The sequence below is a fragment of the Mycteria americana genome, chromosome 4 (genome assembly GCF_035582795.1).
Source record: "Mycteria americana isolate JAX WOST 10 ecotype Jacksonville Zoo and Gardens chromosome 4, USCA_MyAme_1.0, whole genome shotgun sequence".
NCBI lineage: Eukaryota > Metazoa > Chordata > Aves > Ciconiiformes > Ciconiidae > Mycteria > Mycteria americana.
Window position 1 is genome coordinate 30,066,695 of NC_134368.1, and position 16,617 is coordinate 30,083,311.

Here is a 16,617-nt window from a genome sequence, read left to right on the forward strand (position 1 = left end):
TACCCTCCTCACTAACACACTTCTCTTCCAGCTTCTATAAACCCCATCATTAGGGAATTTTGAGAGCTGGGGGAGGGCAGAGAGGGAGAGTATGCGTGGAAGGAAGCTGCATTCAGTTGTGCCTATGTCTGGCTGTTGTATAGCATCTATACTGCCATACAAACCAAACATTTATTTGCAACACTAGTGCAAAAAATGTACTCCACAGTGAAAACCATACAGATAGAGCAGGCAGTGCTGCCTACTCTGACATAAGTGATCTTTCTGGCTCTGGAATAAAGCGTGCAAAACTAGAAAAAGCTCTCTGCTTTCCAGAGAGAGCATATTTCAAAAGCTGGAAGCCCTCAGCTGGGGAAACTTTGCTGCCATTTTGGAATATTCAACCCTCGACACAGAAGCAGAGAGGAAATATAGTCTGATAATTATAGACTACCTTAACCTAAGCCCTCAGAGAATCTTTTCTCTGCCATGATCTTAATGTGTGATCGTGAGCAAATCACTTTAATACCACCTTCCTGTTTTTAGATTACAGCACACAGACCACTTGGAAGTCAAATGGTATAATCTTCACAATGAAAGGCAGATTAAGAAACCTTCTGTGAGCTGCCTCTTCCCAAAAAGAAACAAAGTTAGGTCTAGTGATATATGCAGGCTGCCAATCATTTTGGCAAATATATTCATATGCTCAACATAGCACATAAAACGTGCCTACCATCCTGTCCCTGTGAACAGAACTCCAGAGACTCAGGAGCAACCTTTTTAAAATTGTAAAATTTTACCCTTCAGTCGCAGCAAAAATGCTGAAATACCGGAATTTCCCAGAGAACTAAAATTCCAGCTTTCAACCAAGCTTACCAAGCATCTCTTCTTTCTTGTGGAGGCTGAGTGTCACCCAGTATGTCTTTCTAGTTCCTTGTCTTGGGGACATGCCCACGCACCAGGTTTTCTCAAAAGAAGAGAGTTCAGAGTACCACTAATATATTCATGAAAGTGAAGGTAACATCTCACGGCACCCACTCCCAGCTTCACTTGCAGGGTGGGAGCCTGCAAAGCAGCTGCCTTTCGCAGGTCTTCCACCTCTTGCCATCCCACTAGCCAGCTGCGTAGTGGAAATGGAACACAGGGCAGCTCCCGCAGGGGATCAGGGGGCCTAATGCACACTGTCAGCACTTTGAGCCGACTTACACTGTGCGCACAGACAGTATGCACATACGGTCTGTGTACCACACTAAGTTTTGTATCTCTGATATTTATCACAGTTTGGATTGTAGAAGAAGCCTGTGAAGCCAAGTGGGGAGACACAATCTAAGAAACGTCAAGCAGAAGAGAAATCAAATAAAGCAGGGACACATGAAATTTACTGAAGAACAGATCAGAAGGAAAATCAAGTGGAAATCAAGAAAAAAAGAGCAGTGAGCAGCTATACCTATATGGAATGAAGTTGAGAAAAGTTGGGAAAAGGAGTCAAGAAGCTATGAGGAATAAAGAAAAGCAGCACAAAGACACAAGAAGGAGGAGGGAGAGAGAGAAAAAAAGAGAGAGGACCGGAGTGACCAAGGAGACAGTAAGGATCCAAGGATGTGAACAACAGAGGACATGAGATGAGGAAAGAGATAAATTGGTGCCATAGTAAAATTGAAAAGGAAACTGAGAGAATGACTAAACCTTTCTGTCTGTAGAAAACCTTTTTACTTTCATTTATTTTGCACCCCAAGATCCCAAAAATGTGATCAGCCCTTTATGGGAGTAACAAACTGCATAAGCCCTTACAGCAGTTCTTTTCATCCATCATGTCAGGGCAGTCTGGGAAACCATCACAGATCATAGTGTGTTTGATGCACAGCTTCTTCAGAGGACACTCCCAAAGACCCCTTTCTCTACAGCCTGGAGGCAGAGAAGCACAGTTTTGAAACACTTGGATGCAATATCAGTTCAACTGTTTTCTTCTTCCTTAATAATCCTGAAACACCCAAAATATTTTCACTTGCAATATAAATTTTAAAAGCTACCAAGAATAGTTACTAACGAAGAAATGGAAATAAGATTGTCACAGTGCACACTTGATAAATGTGTATAAAATATATAACACTTCATAATACGTCAATGCTTTTTAACTAATAATGAGAAATCTGTAATTTTTTCTGGCAGCACTGATACAGAATCTAATGCAGATCACAATGAAAGGTAGAGAGATGCTGTAAGTATTGACCACAAACAATTTTCCTGGTTCCATAATCGGAGACCAAACCAGTTTGAAAAGACTAGAAAGACCCAGTGGCTGTATGAATCTTCAAGAGGGTTCATTATTATACAGGGAACACACTGCATTATTGTCTCTTAAAAGTCCTGCTAACCAGCCTCTCTGATTTCAAGAGGAATACTTATAAAACTGCGTCAAAGCGCTTTGACAGTAAAATTCCTGTTAGTCAGCTAGAGGAAATTAAGAATGGCACAAGGTACATTTTAGAAAAGTTTTCTCTTGTTTTATTTCACTATTTATTTCCATCAACAAATAAAGCACTTCACTGGGATACCAGTTTAAATACTTTGACATACTAATGTCCTGTACATCTGACATTCTGGTTTTATAGGAAGCCATAAAAATAGTGTGTTCTCCTGACTAAAACAGATGGTTTGATTGCCTTGTCTGGCCTGTTCTATAGATGATAATACTAGTTTTCATTTTAATCCAAGCTCAAATTCAGGTGACAAGCCTGATGTCCCCACACGCAAATAGTTGAGGTATAAGCTCACAAACTGCATTTGAAGCAGCACCTCTGTTTGCCTGGACCTAGAACTACAGCAGCATATCAGCAGTAAGTTACTAAGCAGATATGTTGTTTCCAAGAAGTGTTATTTCATAAGTGAGTATTTTACAAACATGAACCAGAGAATCACTACTAGCTCATATGATTACTGGAAAAGTCTACTCACATTTTAACTGTAACTGGATGTGTGGCATGCTTGATTTTGTTTAGATTGAAAAAGCCATGTAAATAAATGTTACAGCACAGAGAAATAAATAGCCTTGAACCTGTGAAACTAATTCCACATGATCAAAGAACTTTTTTGGGTATCACCATTTTCCAGGTCTCCTTCTTGACAATATTTGTGATAACTATTAATGAAAAATTAATTGAAACCAAACAAAACCTTTACTCTGATAAAGAACAAAGAATGCCAGTCATGTTAGGAACTTGATATGAAAATAGAATTTAAAAGCTTAAAAAAATATAATTTATGAACCTTGCAATTTTTTAGCAGAGTGTTTATAATTAATTAAATATGTTTGCTTTTCCCCTTCATCACACATTATAGTGTTACACTGTGAAGTGTTCCATGACTCTCCAAAATTTATCTTTGAGTACAACATAGACAAATATAGAGACAATTCCCTAGGAAAAAATCACTACTTACTGCATTCAGTGTTCAAATATACTGTTTTGTTGGTAGAAGCCATCTACCATTTGGTGTATTTATATTTCTTCTCTAAATATTTTTGGGACATACATTTTTAATTTAATGACAATGAAATGGAAGTGAAAATGGAGGTACGAAAACTTGTACATATTTACATTACCCCCATCTCAAACATATGTTTCGGCAAGAGATAAGGATTCACATATGATCTTACCTTCATTCTTCTTCAAAATATGAAGCAAATTACCATTTGTTATTCACATGTATATTCCCCATGCAATTATTATTAAGTCATTAACATTAAGACTACCACATTTTTCTCTCAACTAAAATACTACAGTCAGAACTCAGACTGCAGAAAATAGCGAAGGACAATACTGGTTTTGAATGTTATGTCTTCAATTTCTTTAGTATTCTTGTAACACCCTCTTCTGCCCTCTGCCAGAGGCTTTGTTCAGCAGCCACTAAATTACAATTAAGCATTTTTAATACCACAAACTCTCTTGACGTCTATCATCATAATAATTTTCAGAAATTACTTTCCTCACACTTCACTGAAATGCACTCAGAAATCTCACATTCAGAAATCTGGGTCAAATTTTCTCCCCAAATCCTAGTCTAAATGGCACTAAAGTCTTAGGATTTCACTGCATTTGAGTGGTGACATTTCCTCTCACAAACATCATGTGAAAGTATGACAGAGAGTCCTAACAGGAAGAGGCAGTGGGTGCTGAATACAGCTCTACTCTGCATGGGCAGAATATACCTTAGTCCCTTTTGACTGTTCTACCTTACATTTTTGGCCAGAGTAGCTTGAGCATCCAAAAGCTGTAGCTAGTCTTTTCCAGCCTCCTCCTCCTCCCTGCACTGTGAAGTTGTTCCATGCCTGTCATTTAAAGCACTTCAAATACAAGGTTTTTAATTTAAATACTGGCTGTTATTTAATAGTACAAAACAAATTTCAGAGGATAAATCTAATAAAATGTGAGCTAGCCATTTACACATGGAAAGATCATCAAGTTTTGATTTTGTCCTGCACACATGGAATATGAATGAGTCAGAGACAGTTAATTCTGGAGCTCTACAAGGACTTTCTGTTTTCCAGTAATAGCATTACCCCTGGTCAATGTAATGTCACTCTGACAGCAGTAATTTCCTAGCAGATATGGTCTTCCATATTTATAGAAACTGATAAGAATTCTGCTGATTGCTACTGACATTCTGTCTAGACTACAGAGACAGAGAAAGATCCACTAGAGAAATGAATATTATATATTAGAGCAATATTTCATATGTTAATGTCTAGGAGAATAAAATTACCCTAAAAGATGCATAGCAATTAGTGTTCTAAGGAGTTAAGAACAGGTGGCAACAAAGAATATTTGGCAGGGAGGACAACTGAGACAATTGATTCAAAGGTAAAGAGATGAGAAACTCTGAAAGAGTCACTGTGATCATCAGCTCTGCCTTTCCTTTATAAACCAAACAAGAGAATGACCTAGTATTAAATCCTGTTTCACTGAGCTTATCTTTTTTTTATTTTTGCTTTCTTTTTGCAGGGGGAGGGGAATGGGGCAGAAAGAGGAGAGAGAATACACGCATGGTTTGAAAACTTGCAGAGACTGAGAATACATCGTGCCTTAGTGATAAATAACCCCTTGGTTACTCCAATCATCATTAAAAAAAACTGCTCTTAAAAAAGAAGCTTTTTATAGAGCTGACAAACTTGAATTTTAGCCTAGCTTCAGCTTTTAGGTGTTGGATCTTATTTTATTTTTGTGCAGCTGAGTAGAAAGTGTTTTACTGCCACAGTTTTGTTGCTCACATAAACTGTGCTTCCACCTTAACCCGCTCACTGATAAAACAAACAGGTTGTGCGCCTTAGCCCTACTCTGCTGGAATGTTTTCCAATCCTTTACTCATATTCACACCTCTTCTCTAAATCCTTAGTGATTTATAATTATTCTCTTTGCCCCTAGGGATGCCAGACCAGCAGGCAGAACTCTATGGAGGCTACACCTTAGTCACATAAAGAAATAGTATAAACTCCCTTTTCCTTCTCAAAATTCTCTCGCCAGCATGTACAAGGATAAATAGCAACCAAGAGATTTGTTGGTTATTCTCAAGCTCAATACATCCCCTTCAGTTAAAAGTCAAGAACATCTCTACCATAAGTAAACTCAGAAATATACTGGATAATAAACTTCGTGGTTACCACTTTATCCTTGTACCTACAGCTTGAGGTTGACCACTCTGAAAAAACATGTAATTCTTGACCCTTGCAGTACAGAATCCACTTCAGCAACACAGATCTTTTCTCAATACATCATAATGAGAATATGACCATGTATAAATTTAAAATTATATTTCTGAATTCAAGATCTAAACAGCCGGGAAGTCACATTTTAGCTCAGTAGAACATCCAGCAATATCAAAAGAATTAAATCTGCAGCATTTTTTATCTTGATTACTAAAGGAATACTCAAACATCCTGGAATATGGTTAGCAGAATCTAAATGATCAAGTATCATAAATTGCATTGACATTAATCAAGAAGGATGCTTGCTAAAGTATTTTTACTGCCACTAGTCTTAAAAAAAAACCCCACTTTCAAACATATTTTTCTTACAGAAAAAGGGGCTTATGCTCTGAACTGTTATGCTATAACTGAAGGAAAAACAAAACTCATTTTCTAATGCTTCAACTACTCTCCATTCAAAAGATCCAACTTATCGAATTTATTTACCACAGCTGTCCTCATCACTATCATCCTCACAGTCAGCTTGACCATCACATCTTCTGGATGCCAGGACACACCTCCCAGAACGGCACTTGAAGTGACTGGGTGAGCATTCTGTCAATGACAAGGAACAGGGAGAAACAAGACTCCGTAAGCTGCTAGCTTAATCATCACATGAGTAGTTATTTATTTATCACTCTGGCTGTTTTGAAGGGTAAATGACAGGAAGAGAAAGCTTCTGAGATACTAAACTGGAACTATGTAGCAGGCAAGACTCTTAACAATTGCACTATGAATGGGGTGGAGCAATATTTTCCAGAGCTCTCACTCACATGCCACCCTCTGTTGAATTTCAAAGCCTTGCCAAATAACTGGCATACAAAGTTTAGATTGTGTGCGTGGAATTCCTAACTACTTTTCTCACTGTTGTGCTGTTGTGTGAAGCAGAAATATATCATCTGATATGTTGAAATGAGTATAAGAGATCCCCAGCATAAAAAAAAATACATTTTGGCAATTGTGTGGCTATTTGAATAAAAACACCTATAAATGTCCACTAATTAACCCTTACATCATTTCTGCCTCATCTTACAGAGTACCATTTTGAGAAAGCTTTATTTAGATGGTTTTGAAAAATCCTCTCATTTTTTCACACTGTACATGTCACTGACTTTGATGTACAACCTCCATCGTATGTTGCCTATGTTGCCTTTTTTTTTTTTTTTCTTCCTGCAAAATCTCTCACATATTTAATACCATGCAGATCCTTGGGTAAATTTTAGGATTCAATAAACAGTTGTACCAAAAATATCATAATGAACTCCGAAGCCTTAGAAAATCACATTCTAATGATAAAATGTATGTGAACTATACTGCCAACATTTAAGAATAACTCATTATGAAAATAACTAAGTTTACAATGTATACTGTCTTGGCCAGCAGTATTCTTGGATTCAGCACTGACTGGAAGAGAAGTTAAGCAATTCAGCACATTGTAATAACTCTGTCAATTATAGTTTAAGTTGAAAAATCACCCATATTTTGTAATCATAAACATTTTAAATGCTCTCAGAAGCTTATTTTCTTCTGTTACTTTTTTTTTTTCCCCCAGAAATATTTATACAATATTTTAAACTTCCCAGGGAAGACTTTCTAACCAAATCAACATAAAATTCTAGCAGTAAGTGAACCCAAAACAACTCTGATGAGATCCTTAATTAGTTATACTGTTTCTAAAAGAATACTAAAAACACCTCCTTTTTCACTGATTTTCCAGGAATATCTATTTCAGTGCTAAGATAATCAATAATCAATGAATCAGCTTACTAGGCAGAGTCCCTCTAATTAAAGTGAGAATTTTTAAAAATTATAATTTTTATAAGTGAACAGAATTTCTCTCTAGAAATGGAACACACTAGTCCTGTATGCAGTAGTACATTTAAACTATGACCATTCTATGTTACATTTCAAAGCCAAATGATCTAATAACACCGGGATGAAGGTTAAAAGACATTTGATACCTGAGAAAATGAAATCACGTTATTTTTCTTTAACTCACCTTGTTGTGCCAAAATCTTACTTTTCCTTTCCTATACGCTGCTGGGTAATAATGGATAATTCCTTTCCATCAGCCCACTGCTGTAGAGGGAAATTATCTCCTCGTCTCTCAAGAGTTCCACAACAGAAGATTTCATTACTATGGTATTACATGTCTTTATAAAATCCTCACAGTGATATATGTGCACATGGACTTTGCTTGAAGAAATAGTACTAACTGCTATATATGCTTTACTGTTTTTTCATGATTCCTTCACTATATTCACAGCAATACATCTTCACTAAAAGAACTATAGATTAACTAGCTTTCGCCCATTGCTTTCTCTGAGCAAGATCAAGACTGTGGACAGACCGTCATCACCAAGTAGGTGAGCAGGAGGAGAAGAGTGAGAACTGAACACAATCAGCATATTGCAGGCACTGTAGCACACACCATCTCACTATTTTCCCAGCTACTTTACTGGCGCTTTGGCAAAAAAAAAAGAAAAGGCATGTCAGAATCCTCACAGACCTCATATCCGATGACCACTGAAGAAGGAAAAGCTACACAGCTTCTCCCTTCATACATACAAAGAATAAGCTTCTAGGCATTTAAGGCAATTTCATTTGTTTCTTCCACGTTCACACTCACAATGATTACTGTTATGGCTGAACTCAAAACCTGAAATTTGTCAGTTGCTACTGAAGCTAGTTTGGCACAACTCTCTACAAAACTTTCCCCAAACAAAATCCAAGAGCAAACAATAGCTGGCAAAGACACTAACGTTACAATATTTTCCTCAGAGCTCTCGTGGGGCTCAGCCTTTTTAAGATTGACAAGAGTCCACCTCCTGGTTAGAAAAGCATTATTATATCATCTGAATAGGTAAAAAAGTGAAGTATAAACACAGGCAAGCAGTAGGTGTGGTGTTAGCAACAAAACTCAAACATCAACTTTCACAGATTGAGGATAATTGATCCTTCCTTCAACTAGATTTCTTATGAGAACTTCCTCTTATCTGCAAACTGTAGGTATCCAAATTCCCTGAAACCCAATTTGGAATCATTTCCACAGTTTAAATGTTGTAATTTAAAGAGGAGGTATGGGGAAAAAAATCAGTGAGTTTGGGAACCTAAATAAATCTTTAATTTCCTGTTATATCTATTTATAGGAGTTACCTTCTACATCTTCATTTGGTGTTAGACAAGTTTGGTTGTCTGAGTTCTCATCTGGAAACTGAGTGCAGTCAGTATCTTCTGGCCACTGCAGACCTACAATCCCAAGCACAGACTCACAGCGTTCCTTAGACTGTACACATAATGTCCTGAGGAGACAAAGTGGAATTGCACAAAGTAACTGAGTGAAAGCCTTAGAAATTCCCAGTTATTGGAAGTCAATAATCCTAGCCAAAGTTAAAGACGAAGATCAAGGAAAAATCAGTTAATCAGATTTCTTTACATGAAAAAAAATACATATCAAAAGATATGTTGCTACTGTTGAAACATTATTTTAAGTTACTGTATGCAGACTATTACCTGAGTTATAACATAATAGCCAAATATAACTACTTACAAACATCCTCTCCTCTGTAAGGCATGGCAGAGAACCTTTTTTAAGAAGCACTAACTGCCCTCCTTCAGGAAAAAAAGCCAAATACATTTTGTACCAGTGAAATACTACCTCTTCTGATGATGCTACCTCAGAAACCATGTGGTTTCAGAAGAACAAAATGTTTAAACAAAAGAGTAAAGAACTCCCCAGGGAATATAATAAAATTAAAAGTCTGAGGAAAATCAACGCACAGATCAACCTAGTCTTGAGGGTGTTGTCAGTTAGAGCAACAGAAGCTTGTATCACACCTGGAAAAAGGCATGAATATAGTCCTCCTGCTGCATTTTTTTTTTTTTACCATAGAAAGACAGGACTCACCACACAAAATTGGTTCAGTCCATCTAGATTAATATCCTGTCTCTCAAAATACCCAATGTCAAATGCTTCAAAAGTACAAAGAGAAAATGCATAATAGAAAAATACCCTATTATTTTAAGCATTATTTGAGACATTTAGCAACTACATTTGCCTGGAATCATAGCTGATGTGCTGTTCAATACAATAGTCTTGTCTTGTATCTGTAGTATTTTGAACCCCTGTTTGTTTCAACTACCTCTCTTTATTTTTGTGGAATATTAACTAGGCAGTATGGGGTTAGGAACCTCAACATCCTTTTCATGTCTTCCTCCAAACAGGAACATGCATCATACTTAACAGGTATTTGTCTAAACTGTTCTTAAAAACTCTTCAGTTAGCAAGGTTTCATATACTTCCCCACCACTCATTCTCATACACAGACATCTATTATTTTCCTTATATCTGTCCTATAGCTCTCCTGATGACTTTAAATCCATTGCTTCCTGGTTTAACCTCAGTGAACATAATGAATAATTTATATATTTTCTCACAGAAGCGCATTTTTACCTATTTGAAGGCTATGATGTCTCCCCAGGTCTTCTCTTGTTTCTAGACCCAGATACTCATTTAATTGCACCTTTTAGACCATATTTTCTAGACCTATAATCATTTGGACTTTCTCCTACCGTTTCAAAGAAAATTCTCCTTTGTTCTTAGAGGCCGAAAAATATTCAACAGTAGGATCCCACCCATTTCTATTTTTTTCAGTTTCCTTCATGTCACTTTTAACTTGCCTTTTATTTAATTTGATTAATTTTTCCAGATATTTCTTCTAGGAACAGACATTCTTTTCATGGAAAGCATTTATTCCACTCATTTTCCTTTGATCTTTGACCAATGGACCATTTTTTTTCCTGCAATAAGCTTCAAGAAATGCAGTGACCAAAACCAAGCAAACAAATCCATTTAGGATCAATTATTTTATGCTCTTTTGAGAAAAAAATACATTATTAATCTTCTCAAATTTAATTTTGTTTTGATGGATTGCATGAAGAAGAGTCAATGTTTTTCTGCACCAAATGATTCACCATTGAGTTGAGCAGTTGGAAGGAATGGATCAATGGATTGACATTGGTTAACCATGCTACAGTTACAGACTCTCTCTTTCCTTTTAGATCCTCCTTAATATCAAAAAGGTTGACTCACACCACTTTACAGCCTCAGCTTTCTGAATGCCAGAATTTTTATTTACCAATGACAAAAATCCAAAACCAACGATAATATGATTAATACATTTTAAAAATTTTATTTTGTTAGCTGAGGCATCTAAGCCATTTCTGTCCTGTGTTCTCTGCACACTCAAATCTTTTGCCAGAGCTGACCCTTTCCAAAAGCTATTGCAAGCCATTTAGTTGTCAGTCTGTGGTGAAAGAATTAAAACATAGATAATCTTCCAAGTAGTACCTATCACAGCGCATATGGAAGCCTATTGCAATATTGCCAGGAAAATTGGAAGAGCAATTGCTACTTTTGTTTTTTTTTTTTTTAATCCTTCCCACATTCCCATACCAAGTCTCACAGTTAGGGTATCAGAATACCTTGGTAACAGACTTCTTTATTTACTTCTCAGTCAAATCTCATCCATAGTACTGTCTATGAATCAATCTAAACAAGTTAACAGTTAACAAGAGTATACATCACAAAGCAGAGAAATCTCCTCCTTCTTGGTAGAAGAAAGAAATACAAGGTAAAAAAAAAAAGATGTAGCATAGAAATGTGTAATTTTCTGCAATGAAATTCAGTCTACCACTTTCTAAAGAACATTAAGCATATTTAGCAGTTAACTAAAATATCTCTTTACTCTCCCAATTCAAATAAGTAATGGGATGCCTAAATTGATGCCAACACATAAGGGGCATGAGATTTGACCAGGATTATTCTTCATACACATCTGTCACAATTTTCATGCAACAACAAAGACAGCTGGAGACTACTTAAATACACGTATAGTGTAATCTCCATATCATTATAGGCTAACATGACTAGGATAGGATATGTCCTATCCAGTGATCAGATGCATGGGAATGGTTCAAAGCTGCACCAGGGAGGTTTAGGCTGGACATTAGGAAGCATTTCTTTACCGAGAGGGCGGTCAAAGACTGGAACAGGCTTCCTCGAGAGGTGGTTGATGCCCCAAGCCTGTCAGTGTTTAAGAGGCCCTTGGACAATGCCCTTAATAGCATGCTTTACCTTGGTCAGCCCTGAACTGGTCAGGCAGTTGGACTAGATGATCGTTGTAGGTCCCTTCCAACTGAAATAGTTTATTCTATTCTATTCAATATATACATTTTGAAAATTATTGAACTGCTATTCCTCTCCTTGTTTCGAATACTTCAGATAATAATCACACACATGTAATAAACTGCATTTAATGATCTTATAAAAGATGGTTCTCTACATTTTGCTATGGAATTCCAAAGCAAAATTTCTGGCATTTTCAATGGAAACAGAAAATTGGGAAAGACTAATATGACAGACAATCAGTCAAGAATTAAATGAAGTATAGTGTAGTACCTGCAAGGTGGGATCCGCTGATTTGTATGGGGGTCACATTTTGGTACTAAGATTGTACAGGCAAAAAACATAAGGTACTTGTAGCAGTTGGTCTGAACCAAGGCTGGGAAAAGAGAGGACTCCCAGCTTATAGAGGCTTCCTTCTGCGTCCTGTGGCCCAGGTAGTTTGGGTAATAAGTATAGTTGTAAGGCAAGTTCATACAGAGTTCCAGAGTAATTGGCTCACACTGACCTTTCACAGAAAGAAAACAAAAAAAAGAAACACAAATGGTGTGAGATCAAATGAAATACAGAAGAGATAATTACATAAGTATTTAACAAATTTATCAGTCAGGGGATTTCCTCTGAGAAACTACAGGTTTCAGAGCTCAAGACCCCATATGAGCCTATTCATAGCAGTAAAGAAAGGTGGGTTTGACCTCTGCCTACCTAATAACCTATTTAGAGACTTATATTCCCTTACCAATATGCATTAACTTCATGAGTAACATCTTAACTTTAACAAGGTACAATAAACCATTCTTTAAAAACAGATTTATTCTTTTCAAATCAAGTTTCTGATGATTTTCAAGAGCTCCTGTACCACACAGCAACACACTTCCTCCTGGTGTACTATACTACCTCAACACACCTCATACTGGCACGGTAATTGTCAAAATTAAGAAGACTGGGATCATAGGACACTTCGGGTTGGAAAGGATCTCAGGAGGTCTCTAGTCCAATGTCCTGCTCAAAGCTTGGTCAGCTCTGAGGACTGGTCAGGTTTCTCAAGGCTTTATTCAGTCGGGTCTTGAAAAATCTCTAATGACAGAGACTGCACAATTTCTCTGTATACAAAACAGAAGCCAGGATTTTTTAGTTCAGTTTATGTTTTGCATCCCAAGATGTGAAGGAAGAATGGGGACAATAAGGTTATGTATTGCACAAACACTGAGTAAGAGACAGTCTACATGCTAATAATTTAATTCAGATAAGACATAATTTATAATAAAGAGATTGATAAGCAAAAGCAAAATAAATGCAACAAGTCCATATGATTACACAGACCATAGCTATACACAAAAATCATCTGGCTTTTAGGGGGTTTATCACAACACATATTGAACTAACCAAGTATTTTTGATTTTTAAAATTGTACACCTTTGTATTTCTTCCAAATTGGTAGTCAGAAATTTTATTTTTCAATTTTCCACCACAACAGAAAACAACAGACAGAATTTCACTTTAATTCAGGCTGAAATTCAGCTTTTTATTTAGCACTGAGACCAACGTGAAATTAGTTAATTTACTTTTGAAATATGAGAAAATTTTCCATTAAAAAGTGTACTATTCAAAAGTCATTTGTTATCAAAAGCCTATTCTGGTAGCAAATATATCTTAACACGATTAATATTCTCTGCCATCCAGTTGCTAGTGTCAGTTGCCAGCACAATGTGGCAACTGTGTTCCCCTCTGGGCAACCTGTGTTCAGTCACCCTCGCAGTGTTTCCTGATGTTCAGAGGGAACCTCCTGCGTTTCAGTTTGTGCCCATTGCCTTTGGTCCTATCACTGAGCACCAAAATAGCCTGGCTCTGTCCTCTTTACACTATCACTTCAGATATTTGTTCTGTTACCATAAATACATTGTAACTGCATTATAATGCAGAGCCTAAACTGATCAGACATTCTCACACATGGAGAACACCCATCATATCCAATATTGCAAAATGTGGCCTATTCTTTGGAATTTTCCAACCAAAGAGTTATTTGGGCCAGAAAATACTGCTTTGTCAAAACTGAAATTTTCCATGGGAATTCTCATCTCTTACCAAAGATGAAATAACTCTGGTCAAAATATGAACAGCAAAAATAACATGAAAAAAGACAATAGTACTTCCAGATGTTATGCAAGAAAAATCTCTCCCAAATTCTCTTGCTGTTCCATTGTGTATAAACAATTAAATATTCACTGGACCAGAAAGGGAGAAAGAGAGATGATCCAGAAGTCTAATTCAGATTATATGTTACTCCTTTTGAGAATTATGGACTGTTGCCCATAATATGATGAGGAAACATGTTCATTAAAAAGCTTGGTTTCTCATGACATGGAATGGAACATTGTTTTAAAAAACTCAAATATCACATGTCAAAAAATGTTTTTCACTATCTTGTAACATAGTCCTAGCCACTTGAACATTTTCCAAAATTGCTGTCAGTACATACAATGGGATACAAAAATCTGCATTGATCAGGAAAAGATTTTGGACAACAGGACAAACTGCTTTGGACCACAGTAAGTCTTATACTGATTTATCCACAAGGAAGATGAGTCCAAGAAAGAAAGTACACTTTCAGCTTTCTCTTATTGTGAGAAAGACTGAATTGTAGTCACACTGCTTGAAAGACTGTTGCCTTTTACAGGACTGTAGTCGCTCTTTATAAAAGGTAATTTGCTTAAGAGAGAACTGCTCCTTGAGTATATAAGAACCAGAGGCTACTGTGGGAATTTACGTATTTACCTACTTGTCGGGTAAGGCTGCTGCTGGCGCCTTGTTTGCCAGCCAAATAGATGACTTGTCATAGGCACAACTGGTGACTACACAACCATCAGCTGTGAGCCCAATGTTGATCCTGTCACAATATAACAGATACGTTTTATGTGTTCTTTACTAAGCAGCTTAAGTTATACGTATTTAAAAATAAATAAAATTACAAAATACTGTCTTTTTTGACCTGAGTAAATGTAAAGTTGCTACAGTTTTAAACATATAAAACAGGGTTCAGTGTAAAACCTGTTAAGTTTTGGAAGCATTATGACTAAAGAAGCTTTGAAACAGCAGATAGAAATATGGAAGCCCCCATTCCTGGGTAAACCACAGTTTTGTGGCAAAGTCAGTAATGCTCAGATAAAAAAGTGGAATCTTCAATTGGAGAAACTGAGAAGCAACACCTGTTCTTAGAGGCACAGGCTGCTAAAGCTGCTGCTTCTCCTACAGGCAGAGAGATCTGGGACTAAAAACATCCTTCACTGCCATGAGCCTTCAGCCCACAGAGAATCAATCTTATCATACACATTTAAACTTGTGACTAGCTAGAGTGGAGTTATTCAAGTCATTAATTATATCTCAATGAATACTCATGTATTCTGACCTTAAAACATCAGGAAAATATGACCCTCAAATCTCACCAAAGACAAGAAAAGATTACTTGAAGAACTGTTTTCTTTGGTGTGATTTCTTTGGTGAAATCCCTACAGATCCAAGGGATTTCAGCAGGAACTGCAGATTGTGGTCAACAACCAAAGTAATTTGACCTGTTGTGATATCATGTTGCTTTTTCCTTGATTAGTGTATGTATCCCAAGATATATTGCTTCCTTTTCACCAGGAGGGGGACAAGCTCTCATGGGAGATAATATCTGACCATGAATTGCAAGACACAGAAGAGAAAATTACCGAGATAATTCAATGAAGATATCCGAGATTTCAACAAAAAAAATGTGAATTATTTTCAAAATTTATATTTTATTAAAGTTTTTTAAAAATGAAGTGGATTGTTATTGGTTTTGTGTTATATGGATACCTTCCTTCCTATTTCATAACGCTTTCTAAATATTTCTTGGGGGAGAATGATGGTTTGGCTCACAACAGGCAAGTAAAAAAACCCACCACCTATTACTGCAATCACCTTAGAAGGCTCTTTCTCACCTGAATAGTTTGGTTACGGATATGGACTAGAGGACAGACCTACACAGGTGATGTACATAGTAAGCATCTGCTGCAGACCACCTTAGTGAAAAGAGGAGGCAGATGAACCCTTCTTCAGAGAGCTGGAAGGTGCCTCATGATTGCAGGCCCTGGTACTTGTGAGAGTTTTAATCATGCTGATATCTGCTTGAAGGACAGTGAGTTGGTCTTAAAGGAGAGCCTCCTCAGAGCACAGGAAGAGTCCATTCCAATGCAGAGCAAGTCAAGCAAGCATGGCATAAGGCCACCTTGGCTGAAAATGGATCTCCTGACCAAGCTCAAACACAAAAAAGAATATACAGAAGACAAAACAGGGAACAGAGCACTTAAGTGGAACGTAGAGGCATTTACCGAGCATATAGGAATGGAGTTAGAAAAGCCAAAGTTCAGCCAGAGTTGAAACTACTGAGCAATGTAAAGGGCAAGAAGGAGGGCTCTTGTAAGTACATCAGCAGCAAAAGGAAACGTAAGAAAAATGTGGCACCTGATGACTGGAAAAAGGCAAACATCACATCCATCTTTAGGAAGGGCAAGAAGGAGGATCCAGGGGACCACAGTCCAGTCAGTCTATCCTCAGTCCCCAGGAAGATTATGGACCAGTTCCTTCTGGAAGACATGTCCACACATGAAGAAAAAAAGGTGACTAGGAACAGCCAACATGGATTTATCATGGGAAAATCATGCCTGATTAATCTGATTGCTGTCTCGGACAA

General features: G+C 37.1%; 1 protein-coding gene across 1 annotated transcript in view; it reads right to left on the bottom strand.

Annotated features, from left to right (window-relative positions):
* Positions 1-16,617, bottom strand: part of CORIN (corin, serine peptidase) — a 160,207-nt gene that overhangs the window by 23,669 nt on the left and 119,921 nt on the right. Inside the window, exons 11-14 of the mRNA XM_075499205.1 lie at positions 12,180-12,411; positions 8,876-9,021; positions 6,167-6,274; positions 1,771-1,884 (exon numbers count right to left, since the gene is read on the bottom strand). Of these exons, the coding sequence (XP_075355320.1) occupies positions 1,771-1,884; positions 6,167-6,274; positions 8,876-9,021; positions 12,180-12,411 (600 nt within the window). The remainder of the gene's footprint in view (positions 1-1,770; positions 1,885-6,166; positions 6,275-8,875; positions 9,022-12,179; positions 12,412-16,617) is intronic.